The sequence below is a fragment of the Ambystoma mexicanum genome, chromosome 1p (genome assembly GCF_040938575.1).
Source record: "Ambystoma mexicanum isolate Mex_15411 chromosome 1p, UKY_AmexF1_1, whole genome shotgun sequence".
In the NCBI taxonomy this organism is placed as follows: Eukaryota; Metazoa; Chordata; class Amphibia; order Caudata; family Ambystomatidae; genus Ambystoma; species Ambystoma mexicanum.
Window position 1 is genome coordinate 557,485,699 of NC_090921.1, and position 26,114 is coordinate 557,511,812.

Here is a 26,114-nt window from a genome sequence, read left to right on the forward strand (position 1 = left end):
CTTCTTTCACAATCAATCCAGCACGCGTCATCTACCATCCAATCTTTGCTCACACCTACCAGGCCAATATCTATCGTCCCCTCCTTTTCAGTTAAGGACTGTGCACTACTTTTCCTCCAATTTCTGTGACCCTCTCAAAGCCCTCCTCTCTCTCCCCTCAACCAGCCTTCTGCCCAAAACATCTCCCCCGACCTCTTCTACTCACTACATCTCCCCTACCTCACTTATTGAATTAGCACCCATCCTTCGTAGTGCACAGCATAAATTTGTTTTTCCAAAATTGTTTACCAGTTTGCTATTTAAACATTTTCTTGATTAGCAAACTCATTTGATTAGCTATTTTATACTAATATTTTAAAAGTCAGCAGAGGTTATTCCAATCCAAGTCACAAAATGAGAAACAATACAGCATTTATGTGTACCGCTAAAGACAGCAAGACGAGTGTAAAATGTCATGGTTGGCTGTATGAATGGACATCCATAGATATGATAAAAAGGCGCTGGAAAGAAATGTCAGTGCAAGACATTGTGCAGCCGGGTGCCGTCAGTGCTGCGCAGGGCAGTGTCCTGTATATAGTAGAATTAGCCCATCATTTGCTCAGCAAGAAGTTCAAAAGCTTCATGCATCAAAAGGTTAAAAATGTTAAAGGAAAGTCATAGCCAGAGACCAAGTGCGTAGTATGGTGTTGCAGCTGGCAGGGTGATTTCAGGTGGACAAGATGGCCATTGCCCATCATTGATATCAACTGTTTTCAATATAGTATTAAATACCACTTTTGGGGAGGGAAGGGCTGTTCAAGGCACTCAAGCTTGAGCCACACAATACCCAAGCGCAGCTTTCCAACCATGTGCACCCATGGAAGTGATGTTTATCACCATTAGCACATCTGAGGTGACAATGGTTTTGGTTTTTAATGGAACCATGCTTAGTGCAATTCATGGTTCCCTTAAAAATGTATTATACATGTGTCCAGAGGTGCAGTGGGCCAGCATGTAATGTGGGTGGCTACTTGCAGATTCCACATGCATTCCCGGTCTTCGGATTGGCCAGATATCACCAGCAGGTGCCAATATATAATGCAATCATAACGCGAGCATTGGAAGCTAATCACAGTGCATGCTATTTAAGTAGATCTGTAGGTTTAAAGACAGGATGGAACTACTTTGCGGATTCATTATGTAAGAGAAAGGAAAATAAGAGACTAAGCAGAGTGGATGGCATAGCAGCAGAGAACTGAGCAAACTGGGTGTAATCATCCCTAAAGAGAAGGGGTGTATCTGCCACTTTTACCCTAAAAATTGCCAAATACACCCAAAAAATGTAAATAGGGAGTGAAAATACTCCCAACAAAAAAATAGGTAAACGACATGTATAATATTACGCCCCTGTTTTCACCCTCACAGCTCCAGGGATATGTTTGGACCAGAAGTACACATAGCACCACATGGGTAAACTACTATTTTAACTGCTTGATTGGAAGAAGTAGACATGTACATTTCAATGTACATGAGTAACTAGGTGCAAAGAAATAATGATTACAAAAACATTTCCGCTTTTCAGTGAAAACCTATTTTTACTCACTTATAAAATACTCTCATTGGGAATTGGACTCTGTAAAAATAATTTTTCTCCAAACTTTAAAAACTAGGGAGTAAAATACTTGCACTTCCAAATCTTATCTGGAGCATTGGGTGTAATATTGTAGTTTGTTTCAGGCACCAATGTATGAAACCAGCAGGTCACAGAACTAGGTTTGTCATCAAACGCATTTGGCTGTATGATCATGTACATTATAATGCATCTCCCTCAACAAAATGGAATATAGTGGACACTATGAGGTGTAGATACACAAAGATAAACTTTACAAAAAAACAATGAGACGATGCAGTGTTTTACAGTAGCGATACTGTAATCATGCATTATGTAACCTACATTTTTAGGACTGGAATTGCAGGACCGACTTTTCAAAAAAGTTAAGTTAGTACATACTGGTCTTTTCTAAAAAAGAACATAGTTGGCTTCATAAAAGTACCATTGATTGCAATTGTTTGAAAAATAACATTTCTTGCCCATCCCTCCAACACAGGTCTTTGGCACTTTTAAGAGTAGAGGTGAGGATTACTTCTGCACTCTCACTTCATTAGCTCCTTTGAAATTGCAGTGAACAGAGAAAGGAAGGTGCAGAGAGACATGATGGCAAGAGAAGAATGCAAGGTGAGCTGTGGTTTCACTGAACAGGGTAATTTAAATAGCCATTATATTAGCAAACAACAGAATTGCATAGCAGATTGGCATGCAACACTGCTTATTTTATGCCTTGCTGCGTCAGCCCACCTTGCACTCATATCAACCTGTTTGCTCCACAAGTGGTCAAAGACTTGATCTCAAAAACATGTCCTTATCTCCAAGCTCTTTAACCTCTCTTTGCCTGCTGGACTCTCCCAGCCTCCTTCAAATCTGCAACTGCCTTACCCCTATTGAAGAAGCCCTGTGCTGACCCAAACGTCCCAGAAAATAAAATTCCAGTTTCTCTCTTGCCCCATTATTCAGAAGTCCTTGAGCGGGTGGATCTTCAACTGTATCACCAAGTACCTTGAAGACAATGGCCATTAGGGTTTTCTGTAGTAAACACTCACCCGAGCACTGGACTCATGCATGCCTCCAACTTTCTAATGCCAACCACTTCAAACTCTTCTACAGTCATCCTTTTGGACCCTTCTGCCGCTTTCGACACTGCAGAACACTCCACTCTCATCCTCACTCTCCAGAAGCTTGTGTTCTGCAAATCTACTCGTGCATGGATCCCCTCCTTCCTGGACGGTCGATTCTTTAAATCTCTTGGAACTCGCAAACCTCCAACCCCTACACCTCTACCTGTCGGCGTCCCCCCCCCGAAGCGCCCAAAAGGATCAGTTCTTGAGCCTGTGATCTTGCTCTTCACTACCTTAGCCCTAGAAGACTTGGCTCATCCGTTGGCTTTCACGATCACCTTTTTGCTGACACACATTCTCATTTCCATCATGAACCGCAGCCATCTTGGAATAGATTATAAATGGTGTCACTGCAATTAGGCATTGGATGGCTATCCGCTGCTTTATGCTAAACTTGGAAAGGGAAGTCACCTCTCTCCCAGTCTCCAATGCCACCCGCCCCCTCTGCTATCTCTGTCCCGCATTGCCCTGCATTCTTCCTCACCCAAAGCTCACAATCTTTGCATCCTCTTTGATAGCACCTATAAATGCAACAATTCATCACTACCACCGTCTCTGCTGCTCGTATTAACCTCAACATTGGGAAAATTCACCCTTTCCAATCTCGTGCTCAGCTAACTGGACTACTGCGCACCAAATTGCTCTTTATTAAGTTCATACAATTCTATAGGGATATGTCGGAATCTATTTCCGACACTAACAATTTGGTTCACATATATTTTATATTGTTACCTATTCACAAGGCATTGGTCTATGATATTCAGGTGGGCTTACCCTAAGTCAGACAGCATTTCTCATTAAATGTGGCATGTGCCAAACATTGTTCAATGTACTGTTATAAAGGTATGTCCGGATAAGTAACCAATCTTGCGTACTTGCAAATTAACAACTCACAGATCTGATGATTGTAAATATTTCTACATTGCGAATCCCCCTAGATAACAACTTAGTATTTTGACTATGCTAGGCGTGAATTGTTGGCGCAAAATCTTCCCACTTCAGTTCAATGCACGCCTATGGAAGAAGGATTGAATAATAAACTCCACTCTCCTATATCAACACCATTTTAACTGACTGGGGAAGTCAGCCTCCACGCTCGGAGAGAAGGCAGGACTGACCAACGGACTATAACCAAGAAAGTTGGAAGTACCATCGAGCTGCAACCAAAGACGCACGACAGAGGCAGTGTCATACTAACCGATCTACTAACCACTCCCACCCCTTTTATGCTCCTCCAATATAACCAGCGCCACTGTACAGGACTAGGAGCTAGCCACACCACACAGACACACCAAGAACTAATCTAATGTTCACACCCATCGCCGTCCCACATAATGCATTATTCCTTTGACCGCACACAATCCCACACCAAAACAAGACACACACTTACAGTCACCCGCAACTCTGGACACCTTATGGATGCAACTAACCAGTGCGCATGACTGCAAAACCCACCTCAATATCATACTAAACACACACCCAACACAAACACTATCACACATCCAAGGCACAGCGTCCTACCCATACGGTTACAACATGCAGAGCCTCTCGAACCAATTCCCACACGCATGACAATGCTCAGACGCCAGTTCCTCCTTGTTCCAAACATATCCTCTCCTCAATAACACACCCCGCCCTCTTCTCTTAGAGAGCCACGTGAGTGCCTGGAGACTGCCCTTGGGTGGTAGCGGTGCACAGTATAAAACAACATAACAGGAATCCCCCTGAGATTTTGCTACAATTAGGCTGAGCCACTCAATAGCTCATTAAATGTAGCATTTGCCACCCTTTACACAATACATTTCAAGGAAGTCATGTCCGAAAAAGTAACCCGTTCTTTCCAATGTATTGATGCCAGCATCAATGGGAAGCCCACTAAGGAATTCCTTTGTACCCCCCTCGCCTCCTGCCCCACCCAGAGTCAAGCAAGAATTGTCAAGAAAATTGACACCACACCTTTCCTTCAATGCAAGTCAATGGTAAAATATGCAAATAATAAAATCAGGGTGCAAAATGTGCACCCAATAGCCACTGACTACTGATATTTGAATCTTGGCAAGTATGAAATGATGTGCTGTGTGTATGCATAGAATTGAGGTGGCGAATGACCTATAGCTTGCTACTTGAATTTCTGCCCCTGAATAAATGACCCTTTTCTATAAGAAAACTAGTTTGGCGCATCAATGTTTACATGGTGTCTAATGCGACACTCATTGCTGTATGATGTTCTGCTAGATTTAGCCCAAGCCAAACAATATTGCTCATGATATGAGGCATGTACCAACCTTTATTTAATCTGTTCCAATGGCGATATGCCAGTGTAAATAACTGATCCTTTCCTGCACGAAAATATACTTAGCTCAGAAATCTGGATATTAATAGGTTTACAATGGAAAGCAGTCTACATAACCCGTTGATCTTTGCAAGAGCCAAAAAAAGATTGTGAAGACATTTAGCACCAAATTGCCCCAGACTTCTGTGAGGATATTTGTGAATAGGAAACATATTTCCCACATGAAAATCAATTTGGCTCAAAGTAAACTCTTTAACATTGTTCCTCATTCACAAAACATTCTTCTATGTTATTTAGAGATTTGCGAAAATGGAGAATTGTGGAGACATTCTATGCGAACACTGGGATAGAGTTCCAGACAGTGAGTGCATGGCAAGAAAAGGATTTTTGCGGGTCCTCTCTTTGCAGACGAGTTGTAATTCAAGTTGCTTGGTCGATTTGCTGCCCAAGGAGTGTGTGCCACCGGATATGTGGAGCTTACCTACTCGAGACGGCTTTGATGATATATGCAGTCTTGAAAAGTATACTGTCCTGGGGAGGAAGCCAATGTAGTTTACGTAGGAAGAGGGTGATTCAGTCCAATTTCTATGCACCTGTAATAAGACGTGCTGTATTGTGGTGGACTGCTTTAGGGGAGCCAGGTAAGCAGCTGGGAGCACAGTCAGGAAGGGATTTCTCCCCCCTGTCGATTTGCGAGACCACAAGGATATGTCTGAATAATAAACTACCCTTTCCTAAATGAAAACCACATTGGCTGACCAATTTTTATATTGCTGCTGACCAATTTCTATTTTACTACTCATAACGGGCATTCCTCTATAAGATTCTGTTGGATTGTACCTGGCCAAACAATATTTCTCACAGAATGCGGCAAGTGGTCGCCTTTACTCATACATTCCAACTGGGATATGTCTGAATAAGTAACCTTTCCTTTCCTACATGAAAATCACATAGGCTCGCAGATTATAGTGACAGTTATACAACAGGAGGTGCGTTACACAACCCCGTCCTTTGTGCCTCAGCAAAAACAAGAATAGTCGAGAGAATCTCCCCACAGTGAAGTCAATACCGTTTTGTGAGGATATGTAGGAATAGGAAACGCGTTACCCGCAACAAAATCGATTTAGCTCACACAGTTTTATATTGCTTCCCATTCACAAGGCATCCCTCCGATATTCTTGTGGGTTTCACTTGAGCCAAGCACTTTCTCACAAAAAGTGGTATGTGACACCCATTGCTGAATGTACTCCTATAAAAAGGTGAATCTGCGCTGAGCAAAGTCTTTTGTCAAGCATAGAGGATCTGCTGTCGGTTTTTCAGCGTTCTGAAATTCTTGCCTGGAAACTCTGCTTTCAACTTACTTACCTGGGGTGTTTAAAAAATATCCAGCACAGCGCGTCACATGCCAGGAAAAACATACTAAAAAACGAGTAATTATGTGCATGTAAAAGCAATGACTCCCGCTGTAGTGAATATAATTGTAGTGTCTAATGCAGAGGGGCAGTAGACTTTATTAAGGTTGTCGGCTATGTGGCCATCCAATTGCCCACAACAGAGTACAAACAATCCAAAAGGGAAAATAACTGCTCACCCCCCCTCCAGTTGAATCAACCGTGATCGCAAGTGAAATTCCTGGAGCACATGTGGCAAGAGTTACAGATGAATACTTTACAAGCAAGTAATGGCGGGCAACACAATAGTGCAAAATACTCTACCATTGATAATTCCTTATTGTAATTGTTAGTCACTGTAAAAAAAAATCATAATAATACTACTGGTACTGTAGAGATTTATGGCGCAGCGATTTTGGACAGAATGACAGCCTATAGTAAGCAAGCTGCTCACGGATACATAAGCTGGCTCCCAGGGGCATAGTCAGAGGCCATCAGCCACTCCTAACGTGTATGTGGAGCATGAAGAGACTGGAAATACAAATGCTGAAAATGAGACATATGCAGAAATTCAATCATTCATGATGACCATTAAATTTGCTCTGGAAATTTTACTCAAATCATGTGGAAAGAACCACGAAAACATTAAGAATATTAACGATAATAACCAAACTATGGATAGTACCGCTGACAGGAATTTAAACAAATTGATAGCAGTAGTGGAGGCTAAAAAAGAACCGGTGTCCTCCTATAAAGAGGGGCCATATGCAGCCAAATAGTCAGAATGACAATCGGACACACCTGAGGAAAAATAGGCTGTCAGTTTTGTCTAAAATGTATTTAACGAGCAAACAAAGGCGGTTGACGAAAAAACGAAATGCTCAGCATGCTAGAAATCGTTAGCAGACGAATGATAGCACCGCTGATGGTTAGGTTAGCCCTAGCCCTAAAAAGATCAGCTACAACATCACAGCCATCTAAAAAAAAAGCTAGGAAAAGGGCTAATGGAAAAAATAATATATCATCAAAGAAGGTTGGCAGGATGACAAGTTGGCTGCTAAAAGGTAGAGAGGCTGAGTCTCGAGAAGAGCAGATTTTCGTTTGGAAAGGACCAAACTAAAATCGAGCTAGAAAGTAGCAGTGTAATTTTTGAGGACCAAAGTTCTGCGCTGCAGCGTCCCAACCCTTGATATCGACCATGGTGAGGAAGTACCTAAACCAAAAGAATTAGTGACTTCAAAGCAAAGGAAAGGCCTTTATTATCAAATGGTTAGATTTGGACGACAGAAATAAGCCAGTTAATTGTTGCAATTCAACCCACCTTTGCGGGTTTTGGACACCCGGGACTTAACCACTCCATTGCGCAAACCCAAAATGTTTTGCGCATTCACTGCCTCTTGGCTGAAACGGCTAATACGATTCGTTCCCACAGTGAAAAGATCTTAAACTTGGGATATGCTTTGGCGGTTGACCAAAGAATAGCAGTTGGGAGTAACAAGGGTCAAAACCCCTTTGAAAATGTGAAAATAGCTACAACTGTAGGGGGGAAAAAATCAGTTGCATGAAATGTGTCACAGGTTGACGCCCAGTGTGCGCAGAAATGGCTATGGATTATTTAACTACCAAGAATTTGCCAGCCATGAAGATTGTCTATTGCCACCTGGAATACACAGGGTTATACACACGTGTTGAATACGACCGTCTCGCTTGACATTTTGTTGGCCAATGACATTTCTTTTATTACAGGAAAGTTGGTTATCAACTTGCCTACGTGTTGAGAGTTACCAGGTTTAGCTAAGAAGGGGAAGAGTTTGGTCAACATTATGGTCGGTCAATTATAGAGGTAAAAAAAATATTTGAATGCATTAAAATTGAAAGTTACCCAAAAATGCGAAGAACATTTTGGCAGTGGTTATTATATTAGCTTGTCTCTTTACTTGACAACATTTGTAACGCGCAACCAGGGACGCGTAGGCTTAAGGGCGCACAATCAGGACATAGACATAAAGGCCAAAAGTAAAGACGCTTGAATAGAAACTTTTGAGTTTTATCCTGAATACTTCTGTTGATTCGATACCTCTTGGGTCAAGCGGAAGGGCATTCCAAGTCCCTGGGGAAGCATTCACGAAGGCCCCTTTCATTGCTTTACTGTTGTTGCACGTGGGTATCTTCAATTGATGCGTATTGTTAGATCTCAGATCTGCCATTACATTTCTCACAAAAACTCCTTCAAGTAAGCTGGCATGGGACCTACACAACATTTGTGAATGACCAGAAGCAAGCGATATTGTACCCTGGATGCCACCGGAAGCCAGTGCAAACTCCTTCTGGCATCCGAAACATGATCTCTCCAATTGAGACATTTAACCACTCTTAACAGCACTGTTCTCGATTACCTGCAGACTATTACATTCGGATTTCAGAATACTAATAAGAAGACTGCAACAGTAATCAATCTTTGAACCCACAATGGACCTTGCGAGTGTCTCAGCATTCTTCTGAGAGATATAAGGACAGCGGTGGGCTAACAATTGAATGTAGTAGGCTGAGGAGGAAACCAAACTACTGACTTGTGCCTTCATATTTAAATTCTGGTTGATTATTGTGCATAAAGTTTTCATTTTCTTTTTTGTTGCAATTCAAAAGCATTCATTAGGTAGGTCCTAACTTCTTTATTTTGTTTTGAGTGCCGACCACCATGAGTTCTGTCTTCTCTTTATTTAAAGCCAGTTCATTCTGTGGCATCCAGGTTTGTATAAGGTTGTATATCTTATTCATGGAGAGCTCATCCTCTCCATGCAACACTTTCAGGGGATGACACATTGGGTGTCACCTGCGTAGCTTGTAAAGGCAATGCCATTCTGCTCCAGAAGATCGAAAAAGAGCACTGTAAAGATATTATAGAGGGAAGGGTCCACGCAAGCACCCTGGGGAACGCAATAAGCCAAAGTGACCAGCATTGCCTCCGCCTCTCCACTATACTCTCTACACTGTACACGGTCTATCGCTCAGAAAAGAAGAGATCCACTGTGTTGCGTTATCAGAAAAGTTTGCCACCTCCTTCAACCTGGTGATCAGAATGGAGTGATCAAGTCAAAGAGCGCGGATAAGGCCAATAGCATGACAAGCAAAGCCTGGCCTTTGTCTATGGTATCAAGTAATTTAGATTTCAGTTCCAAAAGCGCTGTTTCTGTCCCATGAGCCTGTCTAAAACCAGATTGGTATTTATTAAAGGATCAGATGTTTGTTAAGATGGGCTGAAATTTTAAACATAGGGCACAAGATCCAAGATTTTTAGAAGGAAAGGTGTATTTGCGATAGGTCAATAGTTCAAAGGCGTGTTAGGACATAGCCCTGGTTTCTTCAGAATAGGGGTTATCCAAGCCTTTTTTATTGCCATCGGGACATGCTTTTCTAAAAATGAGGCATTCACGAATTTGCACAGAGCATTAAATAAGGTGGAAGAGCAAGATTTTACATCATTGCTGAACAAGGATCACCCTTACATCTTGTAGTCTTAAGATCTTTAATGATGTTGGCCAGTCACTCAAGAGACTACTAGTAGTGAAGATTTACGACCCTGGGGTGGTTGGGGGGGGAGGGGGGAAGAGACATGGTCACTTGCAGAGGTTTTGCTTGAAAATATCTGAGTTAATAGCAGACTGGAGAAAATGGTGGCAATGTTATATTAGGGGGTGATTTGGCCCGAGGGTGGACGAATGTATGGAAACCAAATATGCGAATAGTAAAAGTTCTATGCAACATTGTACTGCAAATAAGCAAGGCAAGATATGGACGTCATACCTGAACGATTGGGAGTTAATCATGCTAAATGGTCACACAAACTGACTGTCCTGGGAATTTTACCTTGGGATGTGGGCTGAAGAAAGCCACTTCAGACTACGTTTTTTGTCAGTCAGAACTTTTTGCCACTGCTGATTGGCTATAGCAATTAAAGTGCTTTTCGAGAAGTGAAATTGAAATATGGTTGTGTTGTATAACTGCATATATCGCGATTCAAAAAGGTAATTGCGCGTTATTGGATAAGCAAAACACTAATACAATGTTTGAAAGGGGGAATTAGAGACGCCAAACGTTTGATGCGTAAAAACATCTGTTATGTCAAGAGTAACATTGCTGATATGATTATTAAAGACAGAACTATTAAGATGAAAAATAAGTACCAAAATTGGGTTAAATGTAGGCGAACCTCATGTAGAAATGCACAATGGCAAAAAATGAATACTGTAATAAAAACAGAGATGCAAGAGCATGTGGCATCTGTTAGGAACTTGAAAGAATGGTAGTTTATCCTGCAAGTGCTTTGCAGTGGAATGATTATATTAGTGGAAATGTCTTCAATGATAGAACCCGGAATACTTACAACCTAAGCATTGACAATACTGAAATTAAACTGCCCATAGATAAGGACAGTTTTTTAGAGAAAATAAAAAGACTAAAAGGGTTGAGAGCCCTAGGACCAAATTGGCTAGCCAATGTTTTTAAGTGTGACCCAGAGAAGTGGGCTAGTAGATAATTCTATTTAATAAACTTTGTACCGAGAAAGCTATCCCTGTGTCTTGGAGAAAGTCAATAACTAGTCCAGATCTTTAAAAAAAGGCAAGAACTTCTCCCTCGAATTACAGGTTGCTGTCTATGTTAGAGTTCACAGGAAAGTACAGAAATGGGCAGAATTAGTACAATTGCTCAATAAATTCCAAACTGGATTTAGAGAAGGGTCAGGGACCTTGCATAATTTAAGGTTGACAAATTATTTGAGAGGTGAAAGAAAAGGGGCAATCTGACGCATTTGTGGACTTTAAAGCAGCGTTTGACTCGGTAGAGATAGAATGTGGCGAAAGATGGAGTTGTTCGGCTGCCAGAGCAGTCGACTTTAAGTAGTGAAGATGGGTGCAGCGGAGGCTGGATAGTAGGGGAGCTCTGCTACATTTTAATATACTTGGCCGACCTACAAATTCGTTTAAGATCAGTGCATAATCGTCCACCAAGGATTGCCCAGACACAGGCGGTTTGGCTTGTCTTATGCTGATGATCTGGTTATTCTCAAATCACACGTTCTCTGGTATATTGAGATCAGTAAGCGAATTGGCTGAATACGCAAACGAGAATAATTTAAAGATAAACACGAATAAAACAAAATGTTATACTGATGAACGGACATACATTAGATTTGACTAATGGCCAAATCGATTATGTTGAAAGTTATAAATATCTTGACATTGAGATAAGCTCCGCTAAAAGGCTGTAATGATCCGATTGCCTCTAAAAGTAGTAAGGCTGCACAACTTACATTGCTTATAGCAGGCTTCAGCTTAGAGGGATTTATTAAGCTTTATAATCAATGCTATTGCACAGCAGTCGTAGGGTATTGAAGCTTTGACATTAAAACACTACCATTGGTTGCAGGTACTTGAGGGCACATTTTTGGGAAAAGTATTGGGTTTGCTCTCGGCAGTCTCCATGGAAATATTAAGTTTGAAGTTTGTCCTGATATCATTACATGTCAAGGCACTTACGAGACAAGGTATTCTGTTTATAAAGTCTAAGACCAATCCCATGTGTTGCTTACTATCTTTGCTTGGGAACGCGAACACGGCAAAGAAAAAGGGTATGGATAACTTTGTTGATGCTGTTGGGAATACAGTTGATTTGATAGACTGGAAGCCAGACTGGGAAAAAGATTTCTTCACATGAAAACATTCATTTACGTCTAAGTTAGAGAAATGGGACTGGAGCTGTAATTATGAGAATTTGGCTAAATTGAAGCGCTATAGGGAGATTGTGTGCATAATGCACAAATATAAAACGTTCTGCAGATCTCTTCCTTCTTTCTCCTCCTCCTCCACCCTGTGCCCCTTCCCGCTTCCGCTCTTTCCAACTTCTTGCTCCTTTCCATTGGAACCGCCTTCCCCTCCCAGTCCGCTCCACTACCTCCAACCCCTCATTTCGCACCTCTCTAAAATCCTACCGCTTCCATTCACCCACCTAGCATCTTTCAGCTTCCTCTCTCCATTAAATCCTCCTCCTTCACCTTCTAACCCTCCTCTCTCACTTCATTCCCCCCTCCATACGCACTTAACCTCACCAATAATGTAAATTGTTCCCGGTACTGTTTTCTGGTTTGATTCAATGTTATGTATTGTTGTTGTAATTGCTTGTTCCTTATGTAAAGGGCTTTGGCTTAAAGCGCTACATAAATCTAAATAAATACAAAATACAAAACACCTCCGTCTTACTCAATACTCTTCCCCAGTCCCACAGATAAGGGGTGTATCAGGCACATTTACTGACATAAAAATAGGCAAATACACCCAAAGAATAAAAATAGGTAGCAAGTAAAAATACCCCCAACAAAAAAAATAGGAAACAGACACATAGGACCTTATACTCTTGCTTTCACTCACATAGCTCCATAAATAACTCTTTACACTTTGCATGGTTTGGCAGCAAGTTATCAAATGTATATAAAATAACTGCTGCTTGATGACATTATTGTGAAATGTATGTTTTTACCTCAATGATTTTAGTATATATATATATATATATATATATATATATATATATATATATATATATATATATAGAGAGAGAGAGAGAGAGAGAACTTATTAGTTTAAGAATTAGAATTGTTAATAATTCGAGTATGATAGTAAATGTTAAAGTATGTGAAAAGTTCTTAACATATGATATGGCATTTAGAACACGCTTATGCAGACGTGGGTCAAGGCGCAACATGAACTCATCACATTAAACTAAATAAAGGTGAACCTGAATAAGTAACCATGTATTTTCTATAGGAAAATCAACTTGGCTTGCATATCTTAATGTTAATTGCTATACATTGTGAAACGCTCTGCCCTATACTTTACTTCTCTCTTGCCCACAGGCCACTACATGCTATTTTGTATTATTCTTGCTGTCAACAAGGCGCTGCGTGCCGCCGCTATTGTTTAGTATAGCTCTCCCTACCCGTTGTTGTTGTACCCATGTGGCATTATAGCCTGTCAGTGGTGTCATTATCCCACTCTCATCTCAGCAAAGTCATTACCACGCACACAGGCCACTGGTGCCATCATGTTATTGCCAGCGGCCTCTTGTTACTCTCTTACCTGCGTCCTCTATTGCCCTTGTATCTGTCATAGAAGTAAGCATCTCCTCCTACTGAGCCCTGCTCTCTGTGTTTTCATTATTCACCTCCGTTTGAAGAGTTCATATGTTCTCTGCTCTAGCGCTGCCTAGGTTAATATGGTCCTTACCTTGTGCTGGGCTGTCTGCGCCCCCGCTGTTACTGCTGTTGTTATTGTTGGTGCCTCCACCTGTATTGTTGTTGTTACTGTTGTTGTTGGTGGTGGTGCTACCGCCGCGCCCCCCGTGCCTGAAGTGACAGTAGGGCCTACGACACTGCCCTTCTCCTCCGACTCGCTCATAGGGACACTCGATGCCCCTGAAGAAGCCGGTGCACTTCAGCATCCTCGGCCCACTTCGGCCCTCATCCCTGCCGGGTCCGGCCGCTTCACCGGGGACAAAACGACGCCAGCGCCGCCATCTTGGAAACCTCTGGGTGGGAGAACGGAGGCGGGGCGAGACAGGGGACACGTACTGACGTCACCGACCCGCGCCTGACGAAACAATGGCAGCACAGGTAACACGAAAGGAAGACAGCAGCTTTTGGTTGTCAGGGCGACACGAATGGCACGCAGACGTAGAACACGGCGATTTGAGATGATCAGTTCCACGATCCCAATGCCCTAGCCTTTGTCCTTACAAATTGTGCTCTGGCCTCTCCTTTCTCGGAGACCTTACAGTCAACAGTCTGCCAAATATACAGAAGTCGCTGTATACAAAGCCCAGTTAAATTACATTATAGAACACACAATTTTATCAATCACTACCTGGCCCGGGTTTGCCACCTTTGCTTGAAGAAAAAACAGACTTGATGCATCGCCATACATTTAGAATCCACGCCCCTCTTATAGCTTTGAAATCTTTCGTACAATAGCAAGGGGAGAGGACAAAATCAAGCTTGTAGTTTATTTAACGTACGATATTGTTTTTTTAAAGCAATGTGCATTATTCAAATAAAAAATAAATTGCCACCACCCTTGGACCAACCACTAGATGGTGGAATTTGCAAAGCATGTGATTCTAAACTGATACCAGCACCAGAAAGTCTATTACGTAGGTAATGTTTGTCATATACATGCATAAATACATAACTGCATTCCAAAAAAATTATAATTGGGAAATAAAAGAGAAGTTATGGCTTTTGGCTCCTTGTATATTTCATAGGAAAGTAAATGGACATTACTGAGGAATGTTACTGTTAAAGGTTTTGGTACCACGCACAGGTGGCACTTGTGTAGTCTCTCTGCGCTCTGGCGTTCTGTGGGAAAAAGAAGGGGGGTATTGGGAGGAGCCGGAGAAAAAGCAAGGATGATGTGCTGTTGGCAGCTTCAGTTGAGATGTACAGTTCACTGAGCTTGGGTGTGAGATTCGGGAAGCGAACGTCATGTGGTGTGGTGCAAGATTGTGTGAAATTTTTTGAAAAATTGCCTAAAACATTGCAATTTACTGTCCAAACTCACTGAAATATGACATAAAAAGCATTAGGTTTTACATACTAATGGTGGTACATTATTCTTACGTGTGCAAGTGTGATGGTGTATTTTACAGTAGCTTGTATTGCGAATAGCTGGTACCATGGTGAAAAAATATCTTTTGGTCATGCTGTTACTGGCATTCATATGCGTTCATCCTCTTACTTAGGTGGGATTTTAGGCATTTTCTGAAAGTGGAGAAACGAAGCTAAAATAAGTTGTTAACCACTTAATTAATGCAACATTTTTCCTACCTATAATGGCTGTCTGCCTCGCTGAGCCACCATTGCTTCAGTTGCTCAAAGTTGAAACACGTGGAATGCACAGGTCACAGAAATAGCACATAAATATTGCATGGAGAAAAATGCAACAGAAATAGTTTACTAAGTTTATTGTTTTCAGTGTTTTATTATCACAACCAACCATAACATCATACTTAGTATTGATAAAATGTTATTGGAATTGTGCAGAAATTATGAAGTTATTGAATTGAACAGTGATGCTATGTTAAGATTTTATTATGTACTATACTCTCAATTTTTATGGTATTTTAGAATTATGAATGCATTTTACTATGTTAATTGTATGTGTTTAAATTGAGGATATTTATTGTGTTGTTGGTTATGTTGTATACACAAAGCTTGTTGCTGTATGTGTATTAAATAAAATAAAATAACATTATGATCTGATCAACAATTAAACAAGCTTCACATATCTAACTGTTCTGTCAAATAGATCACTGCAACCTTAAACAAAATCCTAACATGTAAGGACAACAAAATAACTTTGCATTCACCTGTCAATCACTTTGAAAGTTTGTACACAAAATGTGCACGTCTATTTTTCAGAGAGGCAAATTTATCAATACTCCGTGTGTTGAAGTCAGGGATCTCTTGAATGAGTTATTTTTCCATGGACAGCATTGCCAAAGCATTCAGCCGATCCTCAGTCATTGGGCCTCATTACACGGTAGGCGGTAACCATGGCGCTACTAGCACCATGGTTGCCGCCGGTATTTTACCGTGTCCACCTTGGTGGATGGCGGAATTACCGGCCTACTCCAAGGTGAGAGGGGGCGGTAATTCCCCATTCACCAAGGCCCTTCCCCATTCCCATTTTTGCCCCCATAGGGCATAATGGGAATGGGGAAGGCGCTAATTACGGTACCGCAAATTGCGGTACCGTAATTAGCACCAAGGTCCCTTTGCAGCACCCTACTTTAACGGCTGGTAAGACCAGCCGTTAAAGTCAGGTCCCGCAAAGGGAACTCGTAGTAAGGCGGTAAGGGTTAACGGTCACCGGTAGCATTGCCGGTGACCGTTAACCCTTACCGCCTTCCGTGTAATGAGGCCCATTGTGTTTCTCAAGAATGTTTTAACTCGCCTCAGGCTCAGACTCGGCTGTTGTCATGGATGTAGTAATTTGAATTTTTAATAAGTGCACTGTCTTAGAAAATGCTTCTTCGAGATTGTTTTTGATAAGCAATTTTAATAAAGAAATTGCCCCACTTGCACTACAGAAATCCAGTCTCTCATAAACAATTGAAAGCTCAATGTCTTTCCTTGTTTAACATGGGGTACGCTTGGACAGTTGCAGTCAGTCCATCAATTGGAAAAGACTGTCCATATGTTTGAAATAGGTCTCTCTGCAACAATTTGGCCCCCTCCAAGTGTTAAGTAAATGCAAAGCTTTATTGGGCATTTGTAACTATGATATCACATACTTCTTTTGCCAAACGATTTAGAGGCCGATTCATGGAATTAATGTGCGCTGAAATTTTCAGCGCAAGCGTGCGAAAGCGTGCAAATCGCAGTGCCAGTGCGAAAATCGCAGCGAAACCGGCACACAGCGATTCATGGAAGTCCGTGTGCGTGTAAATCCCAGGATGTGCGCCAAAATTCTGCGTGGCGCACGCTGGCGCACACGTCTCCAAACAGCGTGCACTACATGCACAGCGAAATCACACATAGCGCGGCGCACACAACAAAAGTAGGAGGAACAGGGGTCGTGACACGCAGAATGGGGAACAACTCGTGAAAATGTGGGCGTCACGGGGGAAGTACAGGAGGCAAGTGCGCGGAACGCCCACACGCACGTTCAAAACACGTATTCATGGAATCAAACAGGGCTAAGGCGTGCGCCAAAAAAGACGGGAGAATCAGGAAACACGTATGCCAGCAGGAAGCAGACGTACGTGGACCCGCGCAGCATAAAAGTGCGCGCAAACAACAAACAAGCACAGACGCCAGGATGAATATGCCGTTCCTAGCAGCAGTGGTCGTGGGGTACCGCAGGAGGAGGAGAAGGATAGTCAGGCCCAGAATTTTTACACCCAGAACCAGCCTTTTTGGAATGCCTGATGACCAGGTGTATGGGAGGTACAGGTTTCCACCTCACATAATACTCGACCTGGTCAGTGAGTGGGAGGATGACCTCACATCACCCACCCTGTGCTCCCAAGCACTCATCCCCCTGCATAAGGTCCTCAATGTACTGCACTTCTTGGCCACTGGATCATTTCAGCGGACAACTGTTATAGTGGGGGGGTGGTGTCACAGACCACGCAGTCACGTTGCCTACACCAGGTCTTGGCCATCATGACTGCACACCCATCAGTTCGCAGGCACATATACCTGCCCAGAACACCTGCAGAAAGGCAGGCTGGCGTCCAGGATTTTTACGGGGTGGTACACTTCCCCAAAGTGCTAGGTGCCATTAACTGCACCCATATGGCTCTACGTCCCCCCAGGGCATCAGAGCACATCTATAGAAACCGCAAGCACTGGCATTCCATCAACGTGCAGGTAGTATGTGATGCCAAGGGAATCATCACCGAAGTATATGCCAACTATCCAGGGTCCACCCATGACAGTTTCATTTACAGAATGTGAACCCTAAACCGGGACCTAGAAGCTGGGCGGCATGGCGATACATGGCTGCTCGGTGAGTATAAATGACATAGCACATGCATGCATGTCAGATACTGAGCAATGTCACAACCCCACTAATGATACCCATCACCACCTCCCCAGGGGAAGTGCCTACCCTCTGAGCACCCACTTGATGATGTCAATTCGGAACCCCACCACGCCACCCGAGGTAAGATACAACACAGCCCACATTGCAACCCATGGCATAGTGGAGAGCACATTCGGAGTGCTCAAGTCACGCATTCGCTCCCTTGACTGGTGGGCAGCTGTTATACGCTCCCCCAGTAGTGTGCAGGATCATAGTGGCAGCATGTGTCCTGCACAACGTTGCAACACGCCGGGGCCTGCCCGTGGACATGGTGGTGCCCCCACATCCCCAACCACATACACGCCCGCTGCGTATGGGAGGGGAAAGGGCACAGGGTGAGGCAGCCCGTACGCAGCTGGTGGCTAATTACTTCACCATAAATCACACCCCTGTGGAGTGCACACAGCCCTGGCACATACCATCTGACAATCAATGATGATGACATAAGGGACAATCAACTGTCACAACCATACCAGCCTGAGATTGGTCACCTGGAAGTGTTACATTGTGTGCATCCCTACCTACACAAACACCACCAATGCTGTGTCATCAAAAGACACACTTCTATGCTGCTAAAATCATTAACCCCTTGCAAAATACAACATGACAACAGTGCCATGTCACCCGACCCCTCCCCAGCACCGCCACCCAACACACCATGGCATGTCATGCTTTGTGAGGGCAAACAAAGCAATCCCCAAAACATGACACAAGTGTCAAAGTACAGTGTCCCTAATGGAAACTGCCCACACACAATATGCTCCCAGTAATGTAGAACTAACAACACACATGACCAAATACTTACCAACAATACAATGCAGCTACACAACCTCAAACATAGCATAAACATGACAGTACTAAGTTAAAGTAGTGGTAGTCTTACAACCTGATCATGCCAGCACATCGGCCACTTCCAACTGTACAGTGCTGCTGCCACGCAAATGTCTAAGTGCACTGCTTACAACATGAACTCCATCTCCAAAGTAGACGGCCTTGTGAAGACATGAGGAATTAACCTGCAAATTAGGCGAAAGACATGGATGCACAAGCACATAGCAATACACCATGCAGTGTACAATTCAACAAGAATATCCACTAGGAATGTATACACAGTATTGACTACAGACTACCTACACAGCTCATGGGAGTCCTACGTCACCGTGTAAGTCAATGTCACTTGGGCACACCCTTTGCAAGCCCATGGAAACGGGAAGCAGGAGGGGTGTGTGTCTCACGAATCCAAGCATCTAACCCAAACTCAGGACAAGCCTGCATGTGCCCAGCCGGAATACAGTGGATGCCCACGGGAGCTACATAAGGCAACGCACTGTAAAAAAAAAATCAAAAATCAAAAATGGCCATGTGGGGGCCTGGGTGGGGGAGGTCACCCAGGAGGTCCGAGGACAGGGTGAGCACCAACAGCCACCTGTGTGGATGTTGGGAAAAAAAAAACACCTCCATGGGCTCATGGCCTGCACGGCTATGCCATTGTGGGAGAACTGCTGCTGTCGCTCTCAACACCCTCTGCTGCTGCCACAGGAGGTGGTGGTGCTGTGGGAGGCAGCCCACGCAAAGCCCTGGTATGGTCCTCCATGGCAGCAAGCATGCGGGCGTGGAAGGTCTCGTTCTGGAGGATTATAGTCCGGAGATCCCCATGCAGCACCTGACGTGATGCCCGGATCTCCTCCCGAGTTGCCTGCATCTCAGCTGAGAGCGAACGTGTGAGCCGCTCCAGCTGCTGTTCTGTCCTCAAGTTAGTGGAAGCCTCAAGGTCAACAAGAGTCTCCCTGAGGTGATAGAGTTCTACCCTCAGGGCTTCCCTGTGGCCCTGGGACTCTATTGATATCGATTGGCGTAGAGTCTCCAGTGCCGCCGTCTGTCCCTGTTGGACGCCAACATGTCCTCCCTGTGTGATTGGCACATGGAGTCTGTTGCCTGCTGTAGTTGCTCCAACTGCCTTTCAGGGGGGACAATGGAAGTGGCCACCCTCTCCATTGCTTGAGCCATCATCTCAACTGATGCTGCCTGTTGGGTTGCCATACCGTACATGGATTGTTCCCATGCGGTACTGCCTGGTGGAGTACGGCCACCGTGTCGGCGGGCACCACACCTGTTTGGGGCAAGGCGATCTGCGCCTTGCTGTGCCGGCACTGCCTGAGGCTGCAGGACTGCATTCCCCCTCTGATCTGCTGCCTAGGAACAGGATCAGATGTTGTAGAGTGTGACCCTGCATCCGTAACCGCCAAAGGCGGACTTACCAACACTGACATCCCCATAGAGGGTTCTACCCCTGGTACAGGTGGGTTGGACAGAACAGAATCCCTGCCAGAAATACTTACCTACGACAGCACATAGGTCTTATCATCCGAATCAGCACCTGAATAGAGGTCTGGGGATGTGCACCCAGAGGCACCCCTCAACAGAATGTTCTGCAGCAAGATTGGGTTCTCACCCACCACCACACCATGTCCCCCACTGGTGCCCGGTCGTGCCTGAGATTCCTCCTGGGTCTGCACCATCTCCTCAACCTCAACAACATCAAGTGCGTCATCCGCTGCAAAAACATGAAAGACACAAAATAGAAACAGGCATTAGCACCGTAGCACACAAATAGGCCTGACAAGCTACAAAAGCAATACATGATTTACTCATGTCCCACATGACTATAACCCTCCCATGCATGCACTGGAAGGGGAGGCAAAAGGCAGACACTGATGACACCAAGATGGAAGAGCAACACATTTGCTGCATGCTGGATAGCACTGCCATCACACATTGGCCTGTGAATGGCATGTCCAATACACATACATGACACATGCCATCACACAGATGGCATGTAGCATAGCCATGGTACATTCCACAAGTACATCCATATGTCAGTGAATTAATACTGTCAGCCATCCATGTGAGATGGACATGATGAGATCAAAAATGCTACATAGTGTGACAAAATAGGCATGTGCCACACACTGCAACACATCCAGTGTACAAAAATACAGTGATTGCAGCCCGATGTACACATCAATGGTTGGTCACTTCAACATGACAGGAAAGAACTATCATGTTCCACATTCAAACAGGCCCCAAAAATTCCTGTGATCAGGCCAATACTCAATTAGCCTGAATGGTCAAATCATTCATCTAACAAGGTAACACATGTGGGCCAATGTGGGGTTCATCAATGACAGAAGCATGTCACAAATGTGACAATAGGGCTGAGGAATGCGTAGCAAAAGTGGTCGAATTGAAACAATCAGCCTGAACGAACACTGAAAAATACAAACAATGTTGTTGCAAGATGTCACTTCAAGGGCAACTGCCGTAATGTTGAGCAAAATTACTAATGTGGGCAGAAGGGATACTGTCACACCCAAATCCAAGGCCGCTGAATGTTTTGGATGAAGCACATGGGTGACCCATACCACTCAGGCACACACACCCTCACCTGGCGCTCAATCAGAACCCGTCACCCAAACAACATACACATGCATTACACACACATGCATGGGCACTCACCGGGCAATGCATCATAATCAGGTAGTCCTCCCACACCTTGGATCTGTTCCTCTGTGACGAAGGCCCAAGCAACAGACTCATGTTCAGTGAGTTTGTTGTCCTCTTGTGGAGACCCACCGCCAGTACCAGAGTAGCGGCATGATTTGAGGCCAGCTTGTTCTTTGCTCTGCATTTCAGGTCATTCCACTGCTTGTAGCAATCATCAGCTGAGCGCCTCACAAATCCAAGGGCACTTATGCGGTTGGCGATGGTCTGCCAGTGTGCCTTACGTTGACCAGGTGTGGTCTTGCACCCTGCAGTCACCAGCATTTCGTGGCTATGTGCCGACACATAGCCCACAAGTGCATCAAGTTCCGGTTCATTAAAGCAAGGCTTCCTTGAGGTACCAGAGTGTGTAGCCGTGTCTGGGGTCTCAGCCTGTCATGCCAGAGCACCTTTCTTCCTCTTCTTTAAAGGTGGAGCAGAGCCAGAATGGCTTACGCCGCTCTGGTCAGTAGGGGCAGAATCACTGGTGGACTTGGTAGTAGGAATATGGGAATGCACAATTACCATAGGTCTTGATGCAGGTATTGGTTGCAGGGTAATGTTGGCAGGGGGAACGTCAGTTTGATGGACCGGGACTGACACTGTCCTGGCTGGGAGAGTCAGAGCTGGGGCGGATGGAGCTGCAGCTGCCCCTGCAGCCTCCCCACCCTGCATACTTGGGGCAGCAGATGACATAGCTGCCCCAGATCCACGTGGATTGGTGACAACAACTTGCACCGCCACACGTGGCCTAGACTTGCTGACCTGAAAGTCAGCCAGGGAGCCATCCTGTGCCAGGTCAGGTGCCACAATGGGCTGGTCCAACAGGGGCTGAGCTTGGATGGTGTCAGCCATGTTTCCCTCAACCATGGGGGGGGGTCATGGGTGTCCCTGATTGTTCCTCCACACATGGGGATATAGGGGCATCCTGCAAATCCCGGCCACGTCCCCTACCGCGCCCACCACGCCCACCTTTTGAGGGTCAGTCACCTTTGCCTCCCTTACCACTTGGTCGCCTCCCAGCCATGGCACTGATGTTGTTGTGCGTATGGGAGTTGCAGTAAACTATTGTCCTGAGCAATTGGGGGTCAAAGGGGTAGGATACTAGATGGAATTCGTACCCTAGTGCTCCAACAAGGCTGTCTGTGACCCCTGGGGGAAGATGACGGGTCACGCAACGCACAGGCAGCCCAATATCAAAAATTAACATGCACGCAACCCCTCGTAGACCACGTGCATGAAAAAATGAACCCGCACTACGCTGTGGCACCCAGAAAAAATAACCGGTACGCGTAATACACGCAGCCTACAATGACCTCTGAAGGGGAACGCGACACACGGGGCAAGCACAGTTGCTAAGTACGTGCAGAACTCACCGTCTGCCTGGAAAAAGAACGTGAAAAATACGCACGTGTGCGCGTTGGCAACACCCCGCCAAAAGAAGAATTGTATGCTGTCTGAGGAGACAGGACAAAAGGAGAAGTGAACTCTGTTAGAGGAAACAGGCCCAACAAAAAAACAGAAAAGAGCTGTCAGAGGTAACAGGGAGTACGAACTGGAAACGCTGTGAAGTAATCGCGTGTGAACCGACAAGAAGTACAGATTTCACCCACTCGCTCTCCACGAAAAGCGCGTACAAGGAAATTGCGTCCTACACGTAGCTTTTAAACCGGCCCACACGTACACGTCAGATACGCGTGTACGCGGGCGCTTTCCTCCAATTACACGCGATGACACTCGGACGTGCAGTTTTTCCACGTGTGCTCTGTCATCACGTGCTATGAGGGAAACGCCCGCGCGCATAATGTAATTTACGCGCTTACGCGCTAAGGGCCTTTGGTCCAATGGAATCGCGTGCGTGTGCTGACGCACTTACGCGCTAATGCCCTTTCCTCGAATTACACGCTGACATGCAATTTTTTCGTGCCAAATCACTCTGTATCAAGCTGGCCACGCATACACACAAGGAAGACCATGCTCCTGCCCTGAAGGCCATTTTCCTGCCCCCTCCAGAGCCCCGAGCACGCTCCCACCTGCCATCTGCTGCTGCCTGACTGTCTGCTGCCCACGTGCCCTGCTATTTGGTGCCTGCACATCAGCCATCTGCAGGGGTCCAGTTGCTGTGTCCAACCGTGCTGGAACAGAAGACTCCCGACTGGGATACCATCCCTCCACAGCCCAGCCCCAGGACCCAGTTGCCCACCCACTCCTGCCGCGATTTCATTGGACCAAAGGCCCTTAGCGTGTAAGCGCGTCTGTGACGTATCGCGCACGGGCGTTGCCCTTTCGCGTGTCAAACTTCACACGAACCCCAGTAATACACGTACCCTGCTCGCACAGGGCCCTTTCGCGTGTGAAACTTCCCTTGAACCCTCTAATACATGTACCCTGCTGTAATCGTGTGTGAGACTTCCTGCGAACCCCAGTAATACACGTACCCCGCTCGCACAGGGCCCTTTCGCGTGTGAACCTTCCTGCAAACCCCGTAATAGACATACCCTGCTCCAATCGCGTGTGAAACTTCCCGCGAACCCCAGTTATACACATACCCCACTCGTACAGGCCCTTTCGCGTGTGAAACTTCACGCAAACCCCAGTTATACACGTTCCCCGCTTGGCGTTTGCTGTTTGGGAGCCCTGTAAACTGGTCCAGGGTTAGTGCAGCCCTTTGCGCTGGATTGGGGATTTTGATGGCTTTTCCTTGCGCTAGGGGCGTTCTTGGGGGCGTAACTGGCGCTGCTGCAGGGTCGCTGCACCACTCTGCGCCACGGCTGGTTTTGGAGGCTAAAATCCATGAATACGCTGTGCGCGGAATTCGATTTTAGCGCAAGCGGCTGGCGCAGACATTCGCACACGCGCACACTGCGCGCCAGCCACGTGCACCACTTTTGTGCGAAATTCTATGAATTACCCTGTTAAAGTGGTCATTTTCATATTGCGACTTGCAAAAGTTGCCTCTGCTGAAAGTTTAGCTTCCAAATTGTCAATGCTTTCACATACTCTGCCAATGCATTTGATAAACGTTGCAGTAGCTTTCTTCACATACACAGAATCAATATCTCACTTCTAAAGCTGATTATATAGAATGTCAACATGGGGCATTATGTCATTGAACAAGTAAAGGAAGAAAAGGAACTCCTTCTCTTTCAGAGCTCTAATGAAAATTTGCGCTTCTGATATTTTTTTAGAAAAAGCTTGTTCCATGATGAGGTTAAGCTGGTGTGCATAGCAATGTACATAATGGCCATTTGGATACACTTCAGCTACTTTCTTTTGGACTCCACCAGACACCCCCTCATTACACTCGCACCATCATATGTTTGCGCAATTACTTTTTTGTGGCATTCTTCAGAGAATACTTTGTCCAATTTTTCCATTATGGCATTAGCAATAGTCTGCACACTACAGTCTTTCAGATGAGTAAATCCATAAAACCTTTCAACAATTCTATATCATTCATCAATGTAGTGATAGACTAGCACAGAATGTTAGGGAGAATTCTCATTCAATGGCTAATTTCCCTTACCTAGTGAGTCCCTCAGCAGCTTTGCTGGATTTCTGGAGTTAATTTCTTCCACTTGGTAAGAGTGTGAGCCTTTTCCCCACTCTTACCCATGTTTTGCCATGTGTATTTCACCTGTTTTTGTGATTGTGGGCTCTGGAGTACACCACTTCAGTAGCCCCCTTCTTTTGTGTGTTACACAGCACCTTCAGTGCAGTGACACAGGGTTGTCTTTTAAACTTCCCACGACTAAATTTCTGGGGCTGACTACTGTCCCCCACAAAAGGGTAAAGTTGCCATTAACATTACTTAGTCAAGTAACCACAGATCCAGTACACCCCATCTTACATGGAGTACTGGAAAGGGTTGATCCTTATCCCTTTCTATCTGTACCTCCTAGAGCATTGTTTTGCTCTTTTAACATTTAGACTTGGCTGGTGGCAGTGGTATCTACCCTAACTTTTCTACCGCGATTATACTATATAAACGCGGCATTGTTTTAGGCTATTATATTAGCCGTGAACTTAAACCCGCTTGACCAAATACTTTTTCTTTTGGCTCCGGTCGGGTTTATTCACCATTTCTTTTTGTTAAAGTCCTTCTTGTGTTTTACTTTGTTCACTGTCTTTTGGGGGGCTTCTGCCAAGAAGCCCTCCTCTAGGCGCCTGGGTATCTAGGTGGGCTGAATGTGCGGGAGGGGTGTAGTCACCCCCTGCACAGGGTATCCTAGGAAACCCAAGTCACACTTTGCCATGATTGGCTGAGGTGGTTGTCCGGGCTGGACAACCCCCCTGCTGCGTGATTGACAGCCAGGCTGTGTGAATGGGGATTTTCGCATAAAAGGCAGGACTCTTGGGCTAGAAGTCAGAGTCGCCACTGGAACTACAAGGAACCGAAGAGAAGCGGAGAAGAAGTTGGCTGCTGCAACTATCCCATCCCGGTGAAGCCCTGCTGCAGTCCTAAGCTATCTACCCTTCAAGACTAGAGGAGATCCAGTCCGGAGACTTCTTCCCTTGAGCCTGGCGGGGATAACCAGCTCA

General features: G+C 44.9%; 1 protein-coding gene across 1 annotated transcript in view; it reads right to left on the reverse strand.

Annotated features, from left to right (window-relative positions):
• The window catches only part of REXO1 (RNA exonuclease 1 homolog), a 1,041,135-nt gene extending 1,027,087 nt beyond the window's left edge, over positions 1 to 14,048 (reverse strand). Inside the window, exon 1 of the mRNA XM_069649491.1 lies at positions 13,674 to 14,048. Within this exon, the coding sequence (XP_069505592.1) occupies positions 13,674 to 13,887 (214 nt within the window). The 5' untranslated portion in view covers positions 13,888 to 14,048. The remainder of the gene's footprint in view (positions 1 to 13,673) is intronic.
• Between the last annotated feature and the right edge of the window lie 12,066 nt (positions 14,049 to 26,114).